Raw genomic sequence first — 12,934 nt, 5'->3', positions numbered from 1 at the left:
ATTTTGCTAGGGATATGTATGGCCAGAGGAATGCCTCAGCTCTTTTCCTTATCATACTGCTCTTCACTAGGCAACTCTGCATAATACTGTATTTCTCCTTTAATGACAATTTAATGACAATTAAAATTTAAAAAATACTGCATTGGTCTTACCATAGCACAAAGTGCAGAGCTGAAATCTTTGTAATGCTTCATTATATTGCCCATCACGAACATTTAACACCTCAAACAACCCAGAATCATCCATCTAGAAACAAAAAATAAAAATGGCAGGTACATACTGCTAAGTGTTTTATGATTTCTTGCCGTTGATGAAGTGTAAATTTAGCGTTCAGACTTGACCTAGAAGACCCATTGTGGGGAAGGGGGCCAGGGGCAGGGATGCTCTGCAGACAATTAGTGCACATATCCCAGCTGTGGTAATCTCATATAGACTTGTTCCTAATTAAGCCCTAAAATCGGATAAAACCATTTTTCTAGCACTATTGTGAAACATGCAAAAGACTTCTTATCTATCTGTGTCTATGCTAGATCCTCAGTTAAGAGATCCTAGTGGAAATTCTGTATTCTTGGAGTCTGATAAAATGCATGACATACAAAGATTTTCAAATATAAAATATTTAACACGGTCAAAATGTCTGACAAAAGCTTCATGTAGAAAAACTATCTACAGAAAAAGTAAACTAAGCAATCTGAGTTGATGGCTGTGTCTCAGACATGGCAGCAGTCCCTTGTGAAGCTGGGACCTATCTAAAACACTGCCAAGGGCTTCTGGTACCAGATTTCTTGTCCTCTTTAAAATATTACTTCAGCTTTTGAATTTGAATATAGCTGTTTCTTCTTAAAATATTTTTAAAAGCTAACAATGGACACAAAGGGAAATCAAATCATGTTACTGAAACAAATGTAAATATTTCATAAACATCTATACATATGTTTAAATATATGTGTTTAAACATAAGTATTGTTTCCATACATTATTATATATTACTAATCTGTGAATAAACTGTCATAAAGTCTTCCAATGAAGTCTGGTATACACACGAAACTGCACAGAGCTTTGACATCCTCCTAAAAAGAAGTCCCTTTTCTTACAGACACTCTGGTTCTGCTAGATATTAATATTTATGCACCTCATGGGAAAGAGACCAGAATGCTTTTTATAGTACTATTTGTCAGAATCCTCAAAAGCTCCAAGCTTTCTTGTGTCCTTGTGCCAAGGCACGGACCCCTCAATGGGTATGTCTGCCTGGGTTCTCTCACAGCTTAAAGGGAAGGACAGTGCTAAGCAGTGGTAACGAACAGTTAGCTTTATCCACACCAATAACACTTTCAAGAGCTGTGGTTACTTTGGGGAAGCAACTGATTTCTTTTCTTCTTTCTTTCCTTCCTTCCTGCCTGCCTTTCTTTCTCTCCCAGTATCTGTCATTACAGTTCACCTTCCAGGAGTTACTTCAACAAGTCCTCTCTTCAGAACAAACACAGGGAGGATTTTGGGCTTCACTATCATAAACAAAGGGAATGCAATGACCAGAATATCATCTATCTAGGCCAAAAATCCTGGGAGGCTTCCAGGTCGTTGGGTATCAGCTTTTTGGATCACTTCCATCCTCGCTTATGAACTTTGTCTCTGGACAAGTGTTGTTTTTCCTTACAGAAAGATCTGAAACAGCAAAACTAGTTCTTTGCTTTTGCCTGCACCTTATCTGTGTCTGCCTTCTCACACCACTTTCTCTACTCTAACAAATGCAACTTGAAATGAACTTCCTCACATTTACAGGAGGAAGACAGAGAGTTAACTTCCCATCTGCCTAGGATGCGACTCTTCTCACACAGAGGAAGCAGCAGCAGTGATCACTGGTACCTTGTGCGGATTTTGCAAGGTGATCAAAGTTTAAATCTGTGCTGGATTCCAGCATACGTATACCTTAACCACACTACATAATCTTTTATAGTGACATTTTAAAGTTAATTTTTTAATTCACTGGTTTTGTAAAGTGACAACTTTCTAGATTAAGACAATGAATGCTTTAGGAAATAAATAAAATCTAGTGAATCTGAAAGAAGTGGCAGGTCAGATCCTGCTGGGCTTGCTCTCATGAGGAAGCCTGTGGCATATGCACAAGAACAGAGATATTCAGTAAGCTTCAGTTTCTCATCTAGACTCTCACTCAGATGATATATAAGGAAGAAATTTACGATGAGGGTGGTGAGACACTGGAACAGGTTGCCCGGAGAGGTGGTAGATGCCCCATCCCTGGAAAGATTCAAGGTCAGGCTAGACGGGGCTCTGAGCAACCTGGTGTAGTTGGAGATGTCCCTGCTCATTGCACGGGGCTGGACTAGATGACCTTTAAAGGGCCCTTCCAACCCAAACTATTCTATGATCTGTAAACCTCTAAGCTTAGCACAACACTTGAGGAAAAGGAAGAGGTTTCCATTTCAAATAACTCATCTGCAGTAGAAACCACAGGAATGGGACTAAATAATTCAGTCTTAATCAGAAACACAGTTCCCCTTTGACATTTTCCACATGAGTCTCATTGTACCTAATATAGTCTCTTAATAGACTACGTGTGATGTGCAAGTCTTTTTTCCAGATAACTTCATTTAATTATGCAAGACAGAATAAAAACCTAATAGGTTAAAATAACCTTGGACATCGCTCCATGAGTTTCAACTGCATGTTAGAGAAACATAACCTAATCTATTTTAAAAAAACAGTTTTACTTGATAAAGTAGGGAAGAAAGGAAGAAATACATCCTTTGAATTCATAAAATCCTTCTGACATAGCAGTATTATCACTTCTGCAAGGTCACATACTATTTGTGGTGAACATTAACACAATATAAACCAATAACTCCATTTTCTTCATGTAAAAATCTTCCAAGTCTTCCTCACAATTCTTTTTTCATATATCCTTTCTCTCATTCCTCATCAGACAGAAAAATAATCTCTTAACACAAAATTTACAATTATTGCACAATTTTTTCTACATGATTCCATAGAAATACACCCTCACTCCATAACAGTCTTTAATGCCAAGTACATGTCACGGAATTTGGACCTTTCTATCTAAAATGAAATTACATGATTTCCTAGGACATTTATAACACACAAATCACATTTCCCTGTAGGACCACTTGGCAGTACTAAATGAAGTGCTACAGTTAGGAAATCCTTTCTAACACTTCTTCTTTACCACAAGTGATCAGAATATAACAGCCTTTCAGAAACTAAACAGCAAAATAATAAAAATTAATCCATACTTTAGTGAACTTGCAGTATATAGCAATTTATTTTAGAGGATAAAGTCTACCTGCAGTACCTGTACAAAATGCCCTGATTAAGAGCAACACGACTACTAATAATTTGGAGCTTTATTACTTAAAATATATAAAAAGGCAGAGCATAAAGAAGAAAAGTTTAGTAAATTTCTTACCAGGAAAGCTTGGGAGATATGAGGTGTGTTTCCCAAAGCAATAACTACTGGAGTGACTTTTGCTGCACTCATCTCCAGGACAGCTTGTTTAACAGAAGATGCATCTGTGGCTGGTCCATGGCTGAAAACTACAGCTATTTTTCTCACATTAGGACCTTGTAGAGTTCTCTTGAAAACGTTCCTGGTAATAAATCTCATGGCACCACCGGTGTCCCTCTCACTGGAGGATCTCTGGTAAGAAATATTTTTTAGTGTGTGGAGTAGCTTATTCTTGTTGTGAAACTCTGAGAAGTGGATCAGGTGGTGGGTAACCGAGTTGTAGGAAACAACAGCAACTCTGGCTCCCACTGGGCAGTTGCTTTCTCTGATTCTGGCCTCACTCACTATCTCTATTATAATCTTTCTCATTAGTTCAAACGTCTCAGGAGTGAGCGTCCTAGAGATGTCCAAGGCAAACACCAGTTCTGTTGGATATAATGGGCATTTGGGTTTTCCTAGGGAAAAAAGAACAAAAACCACCACCAAATTATTTTGTTCCCTTGCATGTCAGACATGGAGAGTAATGCACATAAAAGCCATACATAAAATGACATAATACTAAACTACATCCTGCACTTGATACATGCACAAAGAAAAAGAAGGAGCCAAACAAAAATCTGCCTAACTTATACTGAAGTGAGGCATAGAAGAGTACAAATTTCTCATTCTTATGAAGAGGTTTCACAAAGATATTTGAAAAGTAGTGCTAAATCATATTAGTACTATTCTACAGATGGAGAAGCTGCAGCACAGAGAGTAAAAGTGGCTTTTCCAGCACCACCCAAGCAGGACAACAACAGGGCCAGGAGAAGAAATGATCTTGGGTTTTGCCCAAATTCTGACAGGCTCCACGTTCACCTGCACTCTGAACCAGTGGGATGCGAGTCTGCTGCAGTCTGTGCCCCCCTTGCTGGGTGTGCCTGCAGAGGCAGAACCCGCACTACCGACTTCAAAGCGAGCTTGCAACAGTCTGCATTGGGTTGCATAGCACTATCCTGTATTTCCAGCACACAATATTCTCTTTTAAAGCTCTCCTTGGGCACAGTGTGGGCCTGCCGTGTGGCTCAGATACTGTTTTGCTGCTATTATTACTACATTACTCTTAGGAGCTCTGTTAAGATTTGATAACGCATGTGACGCTTCTGGAGTAAAACACATTTCATCTTGTAATTACTCCAGCCACGATATTACATCTACAGTCAGAAATTCTGTTGAAGAAAATAATCTGCCACAGCATGAAGAAAAATGTAATTAAAAAAAACCTACAGGCTATAGCAGGAAACATAACTACAGCAATAACAGGACCATTTATCTAGCACTCATGAAGGGAGGAGATTACAGACTCACTATTCCAGGCAAATTCCGTGTAGGACAAAAATTTCATTATCATTCCCTATACATAACTGGTATCAGAAACATTTGGGCATGGAACACACCAAGTACTGAGTGATGTTGAGCCATAATGGAAAGAGGATAGTTATGAAGCAAAAAGACAACCAGAGGAGAGCAGTATTAAAATCAGAACAATAAAGAGGAGAAAGTTTTAAAGTAATACATGTAATAAAATTATTTGGCAGCTCAGCATAAAGCAGTGGAAGAACTGGCGGGACTGAAGTTAAGAACAAAGAAGGTCAGAGAAGGGACAAGAAGAAAATTAATCTGCAGTGCTGAAACCGCAAGATAATTAGAATTATGAAGGGTCAGAGAAGGATAATGCTAGCTAGATCACTCAGGGACAAGTAGAAAGAAACAGCAAGAAAGAATATGCACAGGAACTGAACATCACCACATAGATAATAGGGGAAAATGACAAAGGAGGAACTCGTGCTATTTTGTTATTGCCAACAGTGGTGTTAAATCAAGTACTGCTGTAACAAAAGGATACAAGGCACTAAGAAGGCCTGGGAACCTCTATTACAAATACAAATCTGTGATATATAAAAGATTTGAAGGAACTGCATCAAGTTTTAAATGCTCTTTTTCCGTTCATGTTCTCCTACCTACCTTCACATGAACAGTGCACAACACACTATACCATCCAAATACATGCACTGGGTATAAAATAGGGACAAATATGTCAAGCACCATATTATTGTAGGGAGAATCTGCAACTGCTAGATACTACACCTACTCTTCAGGGAATGGAAATGAGGGTCATAAATGAAGTAGTGGTTAAGATAATCACAAGTATTGGCGTTAAACAAAAAGGGTATGCCTTGAATTTGAAACTCACAGCAGCCAAGCATATGCAGGAGAAATTTATCACAAGTAAAGAAATGCAAGCTTTTGAGAAGTTTTACAGAACAGCGAGGTAAGGGGATAGGATAATGTTGAAAATGTCAAAAAATAGAAGGTAAGTAAATAAATAAGATGAGTAAATAACATTCTTTTCAGAGGAAGAAGGAAGCAGATTGTGCTAGGTGTCTCAGCAGATGTGTTCTAGGACTTTAAAGACTTTAATTCTCTGCTCTCCACAGATTTCCTAGGCTTAGCATTTCTATGCCATGCCGCTCCACGTGCAGAACGGGACTAGAATTTATCTAGATGGCAAGAGCACATACGCATACTAGGAGAAATGTCTGTGTTACAGTGTGCGTATCTTAGAGCATATAGAAATTATGAAGCCCTAGTTTGCTTAGGCTTGGTATAGCCAGTCACAGAGATGTGATATTTGAAGCTGAGCTAGCGATGGCCAAATAATATCTGATGGTTTTATTTAAAAACACCTACCACAGCTATGAATACTGACATGTTTAGCCTCACTGAGTCACTAGTGGAGAGAGACAAACTGCAGAGGAAGCATCCGGTGACTAAACACTTGCATTTTAGATAGCTAAATTAAAAGGAGGATATATCTCATCCTACACATGGATTAAAAAACTAAAGCTCCAGTTCAGTAAACACATGACTCTTGACGTACAATTTAACCCCTGTGAAGAGAACACACAACTCTGAATGTTTGGTTGAGAGGAGCCTAATGCTACAAAGGCAAAGTAGTTCACAGCTTATAAGGTCTCCGCAAGGTCAGTTTGACAAATGAACAGCACCATTCTACCCATCTAGTAACAGTAACATAGGAGTAAGCAGTACTCACCATCCCAGCAAGCTACAGAAAGAGAAAAAGAAAGTTTAATTGAAAAATTTTGCATCTGAAGAGTTTTCAAAATAAAAGCCAAAAGCAGTGGTGGAACATACACCGGAATTTAGTTTCCATAGTTCTACAGATTTTAAGACTTTCAGTGACTTAGGATCCGTGCATTATTGTCTTCCACTGCTATGGATGCTTGCAAAATATTTCTTTGGTGTTACTGGGGAACGGAGTAAAAGTTCAACCAGGACACGGCCCTGCTTTAGACCAAACATTTTCATTGAGGGGTTTACACTACAGTTTAGAGATAAAACATATCATTAATTGTAGGAACTCCCACTATTTGGCGCAGTCACTTTCTAAGGAATTAGGATAGATAAACTAGGAAAAAATAATGCAAACTTGCTTCACATTAGCTGGAACCAATCGATACCAAGACACTTAACATTTCTAAGAAATTATATTACAGTAACATTGGCAAAAGAAATTATTCTAAACAAATAATTTTTTTTTTTGCATTCTGAACCCTACCTTCATTTTTCAAGCACTGGCCTGCTAAGACCATGAATTCTGTGTTCAGGCACGCTGAACACAGAACTAATGTGATATTAATAAGACAGGGAAGAAAGCAAGGAGTGATACTTGGGCTTACAATATCAAAACAAGATCGAATGCTTACGGCTGGTTTTGCGGATGTAGTCAATGAGTTCACATGGCTGCAGACAAGAACAAAAAAGACATACATGAACACATGACTACCCAATGAGATGGTGCATTTTGTGTGTTTGTAACATGGAGAGTGCTAGATACATACAGAAAATAAGGCTTGTCCATTCGGTCCTTTACTCCCCTAAAAAAAAAGTCAACAACAAAAAAGAAAAAGATTACAGTCATCATCTCACCTAATCGCTCAGATATTTTACTAATCACAGGGACATAAAAAAAAACCCAAAACCAACCAACCAAACAAAAAAACCCCAACCAAAGCCAAGGGCTGATTGCATTACACTTTTTTATATATTTTACTTAGTGTCTACCATGATTTGGGGATATTGAAAGTCTACAGTGGAAATGAAGGTTTCTGCTACCTGTTATCTGTGTACATTTTTATTTCAGTAAGGTGAGAAAAGATCAGTATTTTGGTTTGCAAGGACAGACCTCTAGTACTTTGATGAATTTTTGTACATGGCTGTTGCAACTAATTTCAGCTATGATCCTATTTTGAAGCTATAAGACATTCACAGTGTATCATTTCATATCTGACAAAGAAGGACAGGGAAAATATCAGCTTAGCATGAGCTGCAGACTTCTTAGCAGTGGTAACAATTAGCAACATAAAAATGAAACAAATCTCTTTTTTATTCCATGTTGAATTTGTGAAAATGAAAGTCAAAGAGGAAATAAATATTTCTACAGTGAGCCTCTTTCATTTGAGGCTTAAGATACACACCACTGAACTCCCACAATGGTACTTCTAAGGGCTTTGTTACAAACACATAATTGCAAAATTTACTGTGCTACTGACAGTCAAAAAATACAGTAAGGATTGTCCTTTGCATTAGTTAAAAGGAGAGTCTCAAAGCATGAGTCAGGTACACTTTTCAAACATGCACAGGCTAGGCATTTAGATGGTGACCCATGAAAATCACATTTATAGGTATACAATTAGCCATTTGCATTCAGAAGTACCTGGTTTGTGCTTACATGCAGATGAATTCACAATCTTTTTTATTTAATAAAATATTGAAGCTCACAGCGTAATACAATCATGCCATTTACAATATATGCATAACACATCAGCAGCAGTCATCAGAACCATCAGAACATTGCACATATTACCACTTCACACCACCATAACAGGAACAAAATGTTTTGTTTCATTCCTTAGTTTCCCTTCAAATTTAAAAAGAAGAAACTTATTTTACATATGGTAAAATATATGGAGTCTAGGTCTTACCCTGCGTCCTGGAGATCCCCTGTCTCCTGGACTGCCTTCCAGACCAGCAGGTCCTGGAATACCCTGTGAATAGTAGCATGTTAAATATGTGGTATTCAAAGAACATATACAGGTGACATAGAATTTACATTTTCTATTGGAAATCAACAGATTTCCTTCTGTCTTCCTTTATTTGCTACATGTTAAGTTCCACTCACTTAAGTATAAACGAGAAGTAAGAAAGAAGAGCATCAGGTCTGACATAATTTTCGCTTTTAAGATATAAAGAACCTGATAGCATCAAAGCACCTATTTTCTTGTAGTAGTTCAGCTAATTTTTGTTAAGTGTACTACTCAACCAATATGTTCAAAGCCCATTTAGAAATACAGTCCACAAAATAAAATTAGCACATGCACATCTTTGCTTTTGGTGGCAAGAGCCTTGTTTAATTTCTGGCCTTTCTGGAAAAGCAGTGCTGAGTAAAAACAGTTCAGTGGGACTGAATTCTTCCTGATTTGTTACCACCCACAGCTACCAGCTTTTCTGCCAGCCCTCGTTGTCCCCTGTTATTGCAGAGGAGATCTGAAATTAATATTCAGCCACGGAAAAGCTTAGTGAAAAAAGGGAGAAAGAAACACACGAGAAGCCAGAAAAGGCAGGACAAAGAAGTTAATGGAGAATAAACGGGATCATCACACTGCTCTTAAACCAGCAAATTTCTTCTACAGCGTTTTTTTATCTAAAAGGCATAAAACAAAAGTGAACTGGAACCACAGGTAGGACATTCAGAAATAGTCTTTGCTTCTGTTTAGTGGGATGGACACAGGGACAGAGCATGGCCAGCATTAGCAGCCTTTGAAAATGACAGACATCTAAAAATCACTACAAGTGTACAATCCACATATCAAGGAGGAGCCTATTAAAAAAAAATCCGTTAAAGAGCAACAATGATAAGGTACTTGCCATTCTGCCTCTGTATCCTTTTAGTCCATGTTCCCCTGGAATTCCATTGTCCCCAGCTTCACCCTAGTTAATCGGGAAAAAATGTAATTACAATGTGAAAAAAGGCGCTTCTGATAAAAATGCAAACTTCTCAAGAAATTATGACAGCATTTTTCTACTGAAACACACGGGTATGAAAGATTGCATATGAAAAATTAGTCATAGACTCATGTAAAAAAACCAACCAAACCAAACCAAACCTACATAATGACCAGCCAATGATTTTTTTACCAGGGAAGAAGAAAATGAGGTGCAGCTGTTCAATGCGACATCATAAGATAACAAAAGACATGCAACTTCTTGCTTCACACAAGTGAAAGCACTTCTCCCTCTAATCTGCCAAAACCATACTGTTGACCGTGGTGTATTACCTCCAAACAATGCCTTCTATGGCAGAAGTGTGCTGCTTCCAAAATATGATTTATCTACTTGTTTACTAAAGCACAGGCTGATTTCCCATGAGAACAGTGAAGAGCTGGCAGTTCAATTTATTTAACAAAACTTCTAGTCACTCCATACTTACTGTGTAAGTGAAAATATTGGAGAAAATGTTAACAGCCGATTTCTGTGTACAGATAATTTAAAATGTCCAGTGATAGCAACAAGGACAAGCCCCTGTCGGATTTTCTACATCTAAGGGGGAATGTGTATCAGTCAGCAAACTCTCAGAACATGAGGCGCTCCTTACTCTTCTTTACTCCATACACAAATGGCCATTTACCAGGAAGGTTTGGGTCAGGGACCTGGCATGCAACGTCCCACATTGTCTCCAAGCCATGATCAGCAGAATGAGACTCTGCTTTTGCTGTGGCCATAGCCCTGCATCCACAGAGAGTACAGATGTTAAGCAGCCCTAGTAGCTGAAGCCTAATGTATAATACCAATTTCACAGCTCAGTCCTATTTATGCAGTCTGGTCTTCCAGCATTTTCATTGATTTTAGAACAAGATGAGGCTTTGTATTTCACATTCAGCTTGAAAAAACGTTTCAATCTTTTTCTGGAAAGTCTGATTTTAAAATTCGTGATTCTGAGTTGGGACCAAAAAAAAAAAAAAAGAAAAAAGAAAAAAAGAAAAAGGAAGCATTCATTGTGTTTTTCCACGCAATAGAAATTTTTTGTTTCACTCAGTTGTCATTATTGTATTACTTAACAAATTAACTGAAGTAAATCCTCCACTTGTAATTTTTTGAGCAATCATGGATATCCTATTAGGAAAACAGGTCCATTCAAAACTTCTATAAACACCACTTTTGTTTTGCAAAACAGTGGAGAGACAAAAGATTTTTTTCCCAACTAAATGTATTTTGGCGTTTCAATACGAGAAACCTAAAATTCATAACAAGCCCATCAGGATATTAATGGTTGACATATATCAAACACAAACTTATTAAATAAAGACTGCCAGAATGAACTAGCTGGATTCAGAAATACACAACAAGCTAGCTTGTTATCTTACTTTATAAACTACCAACTATATTTTTATGTGCAGAAAATTATTATTTCTGTGTTTTAGTTCTCTTTTTTAAACTCTTGCCATATAAAATTTGATGTCAACAGACTGTAATGGACTTGCAAAATTAGGCACTTGAAAGTAAAGGAAGGTCAGGGCTTCTGCTGATAAATTTCCAATTTATTTCTCTCTGCCCAGGTTTGAGGTAAAACAGAACCAACTTTCTGTTCAGTAATTTTACTTCTTAGCTAGGCCTCTTCCAACTCACAAAAATTCACAGCATATTGTGCAGAAAATGGTTCATTCTCAGAGTGATAAGACCTGTGTTTACAGTTAATGCTACGAAATGGTACGCAGAGAGGCTCTTGCTTATACTTATTGCTATAACAACCAAGGTCAGCGAATTTTGTTATTTGCCCCGCTGGAGGGTTGGAAACGGAAAAGCCTAGAGGGGTCCCACCTGCAGGGAGGAGCAGACAGGACAGGTGACCCAAAATTGACCAACAGGAGTATTCCATCCCATCTGCCCCACGCTCAGTATAAAAGCTGAGGGATCAAAGAAAGGAAAGAAAGGGTCAGTGCTCTTTCTTCAGTGGCCGACACCCAAGGAAGACTCTCTCTGTTCATCTGCCTTTCATCCTGATCTGTGTGTTCCTGACTCCAGCTCTGGAATCCAGTTCCCACCTGTTGCTGAGTCCAGTCTGGGACTTCCCCAGTGTCTGCCGGTGATGTCATCCTGGGAGCTTGATACGGTTTTGTATGTATTCTATCTATTTCATTATTTCATTTTTAAATTTTATTATTATTTCATTGAAGTAGTTTAGTTCCTTCTAAACTTGTAAATCTCTTTATCTCTCCTCCTTCTCTCCTTGGAGTGAGAGGTGGGGGGAGAACATCTGTCTCGTCATTAGCCAATTCGGCCTAAACCATGACACTCCCCAAAATTCTTTCTCCTTTGTCCATATATTAGTAGCACAGAATTAGCCTAAATTAATTCACTCCAACATGGTCACACAATGCAGCAGAACAAGACCTCCTACGTCCATCTACATTTACTGTAGGGAAGCTAGAAGCTGGTTTTGAAATGTTTGAAAAGTTCATCTGAAGTTTCAGGAGTAGAAAAAAACACTGCTGGTCCCACTTATGTGGCAGCCTCTGGATCCTTGGAGGTCAGAAGAAACCTTTGCCTACGAACACTGTCTTTGCTTAAAAAATTAAATTACTAAAGTGATGCAATAAATTCAAACCTTCCTGAAAAGACTGCACACAGAGCAACTTTATGGAGTGAACTATAAGAGGGATAAAGCAAAAAATAGGTGAGCTTTCCAAACACCATTTCAATCCAGGCTGTTTCAGGACACTTGGACCTTCCTTCCCTTTCCATGTCTTTGTGAAAGTTGCTTCATTTTATAGCAGCCAGCATCAGATTGTTCTTCCCATCAAAACACCTTCATTTTCATTTAGTGCTCACTGGCTGGAGCAGGGAGAATGGCAGACGAAAGCTTTCAGTCATTTACAATAGACACAGGTTACCCCCTCCCACTCCTTTAACAAAACCAAATCCTGCTTCTTTTCGCAAAATGCCAGGAAAATTCACTCAATGCATGGCAAGTTATCTACAAAAAATATTCTAATTTTTAAAAATAAATATTAGCAATCGTATCTGCCATTTTTGGAATGGCATAGTTCTTTCAGCTACATCTGAGTTACACCCATATAACCACAATGCAGTAAAGAACAGATTATTTAAGCTAACATATATGAAAGCCAGAGAACAGTTGAGGTAAAAACCCAGCATATACCTTTTGTCCAAAATCGCCAGGAAATCCTTTATTTCCCTATAAAGTAGAGAATAGAGATATTTAAATTCACACTGTCATCCCAATGTGTTTTTTTAATTGGCATTTGAAAGTCATATGCTGTTTTGTATGTATATGTATGAATACTATAATTAGGTATAATATATACACTGCAT

At 38.1% G+C, this 12,934-nt stretch overlaps 1 protein-coding gene across 1 annotated transcript in view; it reads right to left on the bottom strand.

The window, feature by feature from the left end:
* LOC134510843 (collagen alpha-6(VI) chain-like) overlaps window positions 1–12,934 on the bottom strand; it is a 58,432-nt gene that overhangs the window by 7,107 nt on the left and 38,391 nt on the right. The window contains 8 exon segments of the mRNA XM_063324068.1: window positions 153–246; window positions 3,443–3,936; window positions 6,576–6,587; window positions 7,249–7,285; window positions 7,384–7,419; window positions 8,527–8,589; window positions 9,470–9,532; window positions 12,762–12,797. Of these exon segments, the coding sequence (XP_063180138.1) occupies window positions 153–246; window positions 3,443–3,936; window positions 6,576–6,587; window positions 7,249–7,285; window positions 7,384–7,419; window positions 8,527–8,589; window positions 9,470–9,532; window positions 12,762–12,797 (835 nt within the window).

Source organism: Chroicocephalus ridibundus, chromosome 2 (genome assembly GCF_963924245.1).
Source record: "Chroicocephalus ridibundus chromosome 2, bChrRid1.1, whole genome shotgun sequence".
Taxonomy (NCBI): domain Eukaryota; kingdom Metazoa; phylum Chordata; class Aves; order Charadriiformes; family Laridae; genus Chroicocephalus; species Chroicocephalus ridibundus.
Note: the sequence above shows the minus strand (reverse complement) of the source record. Positions and strands in the feature narration are given on the sequence as shown.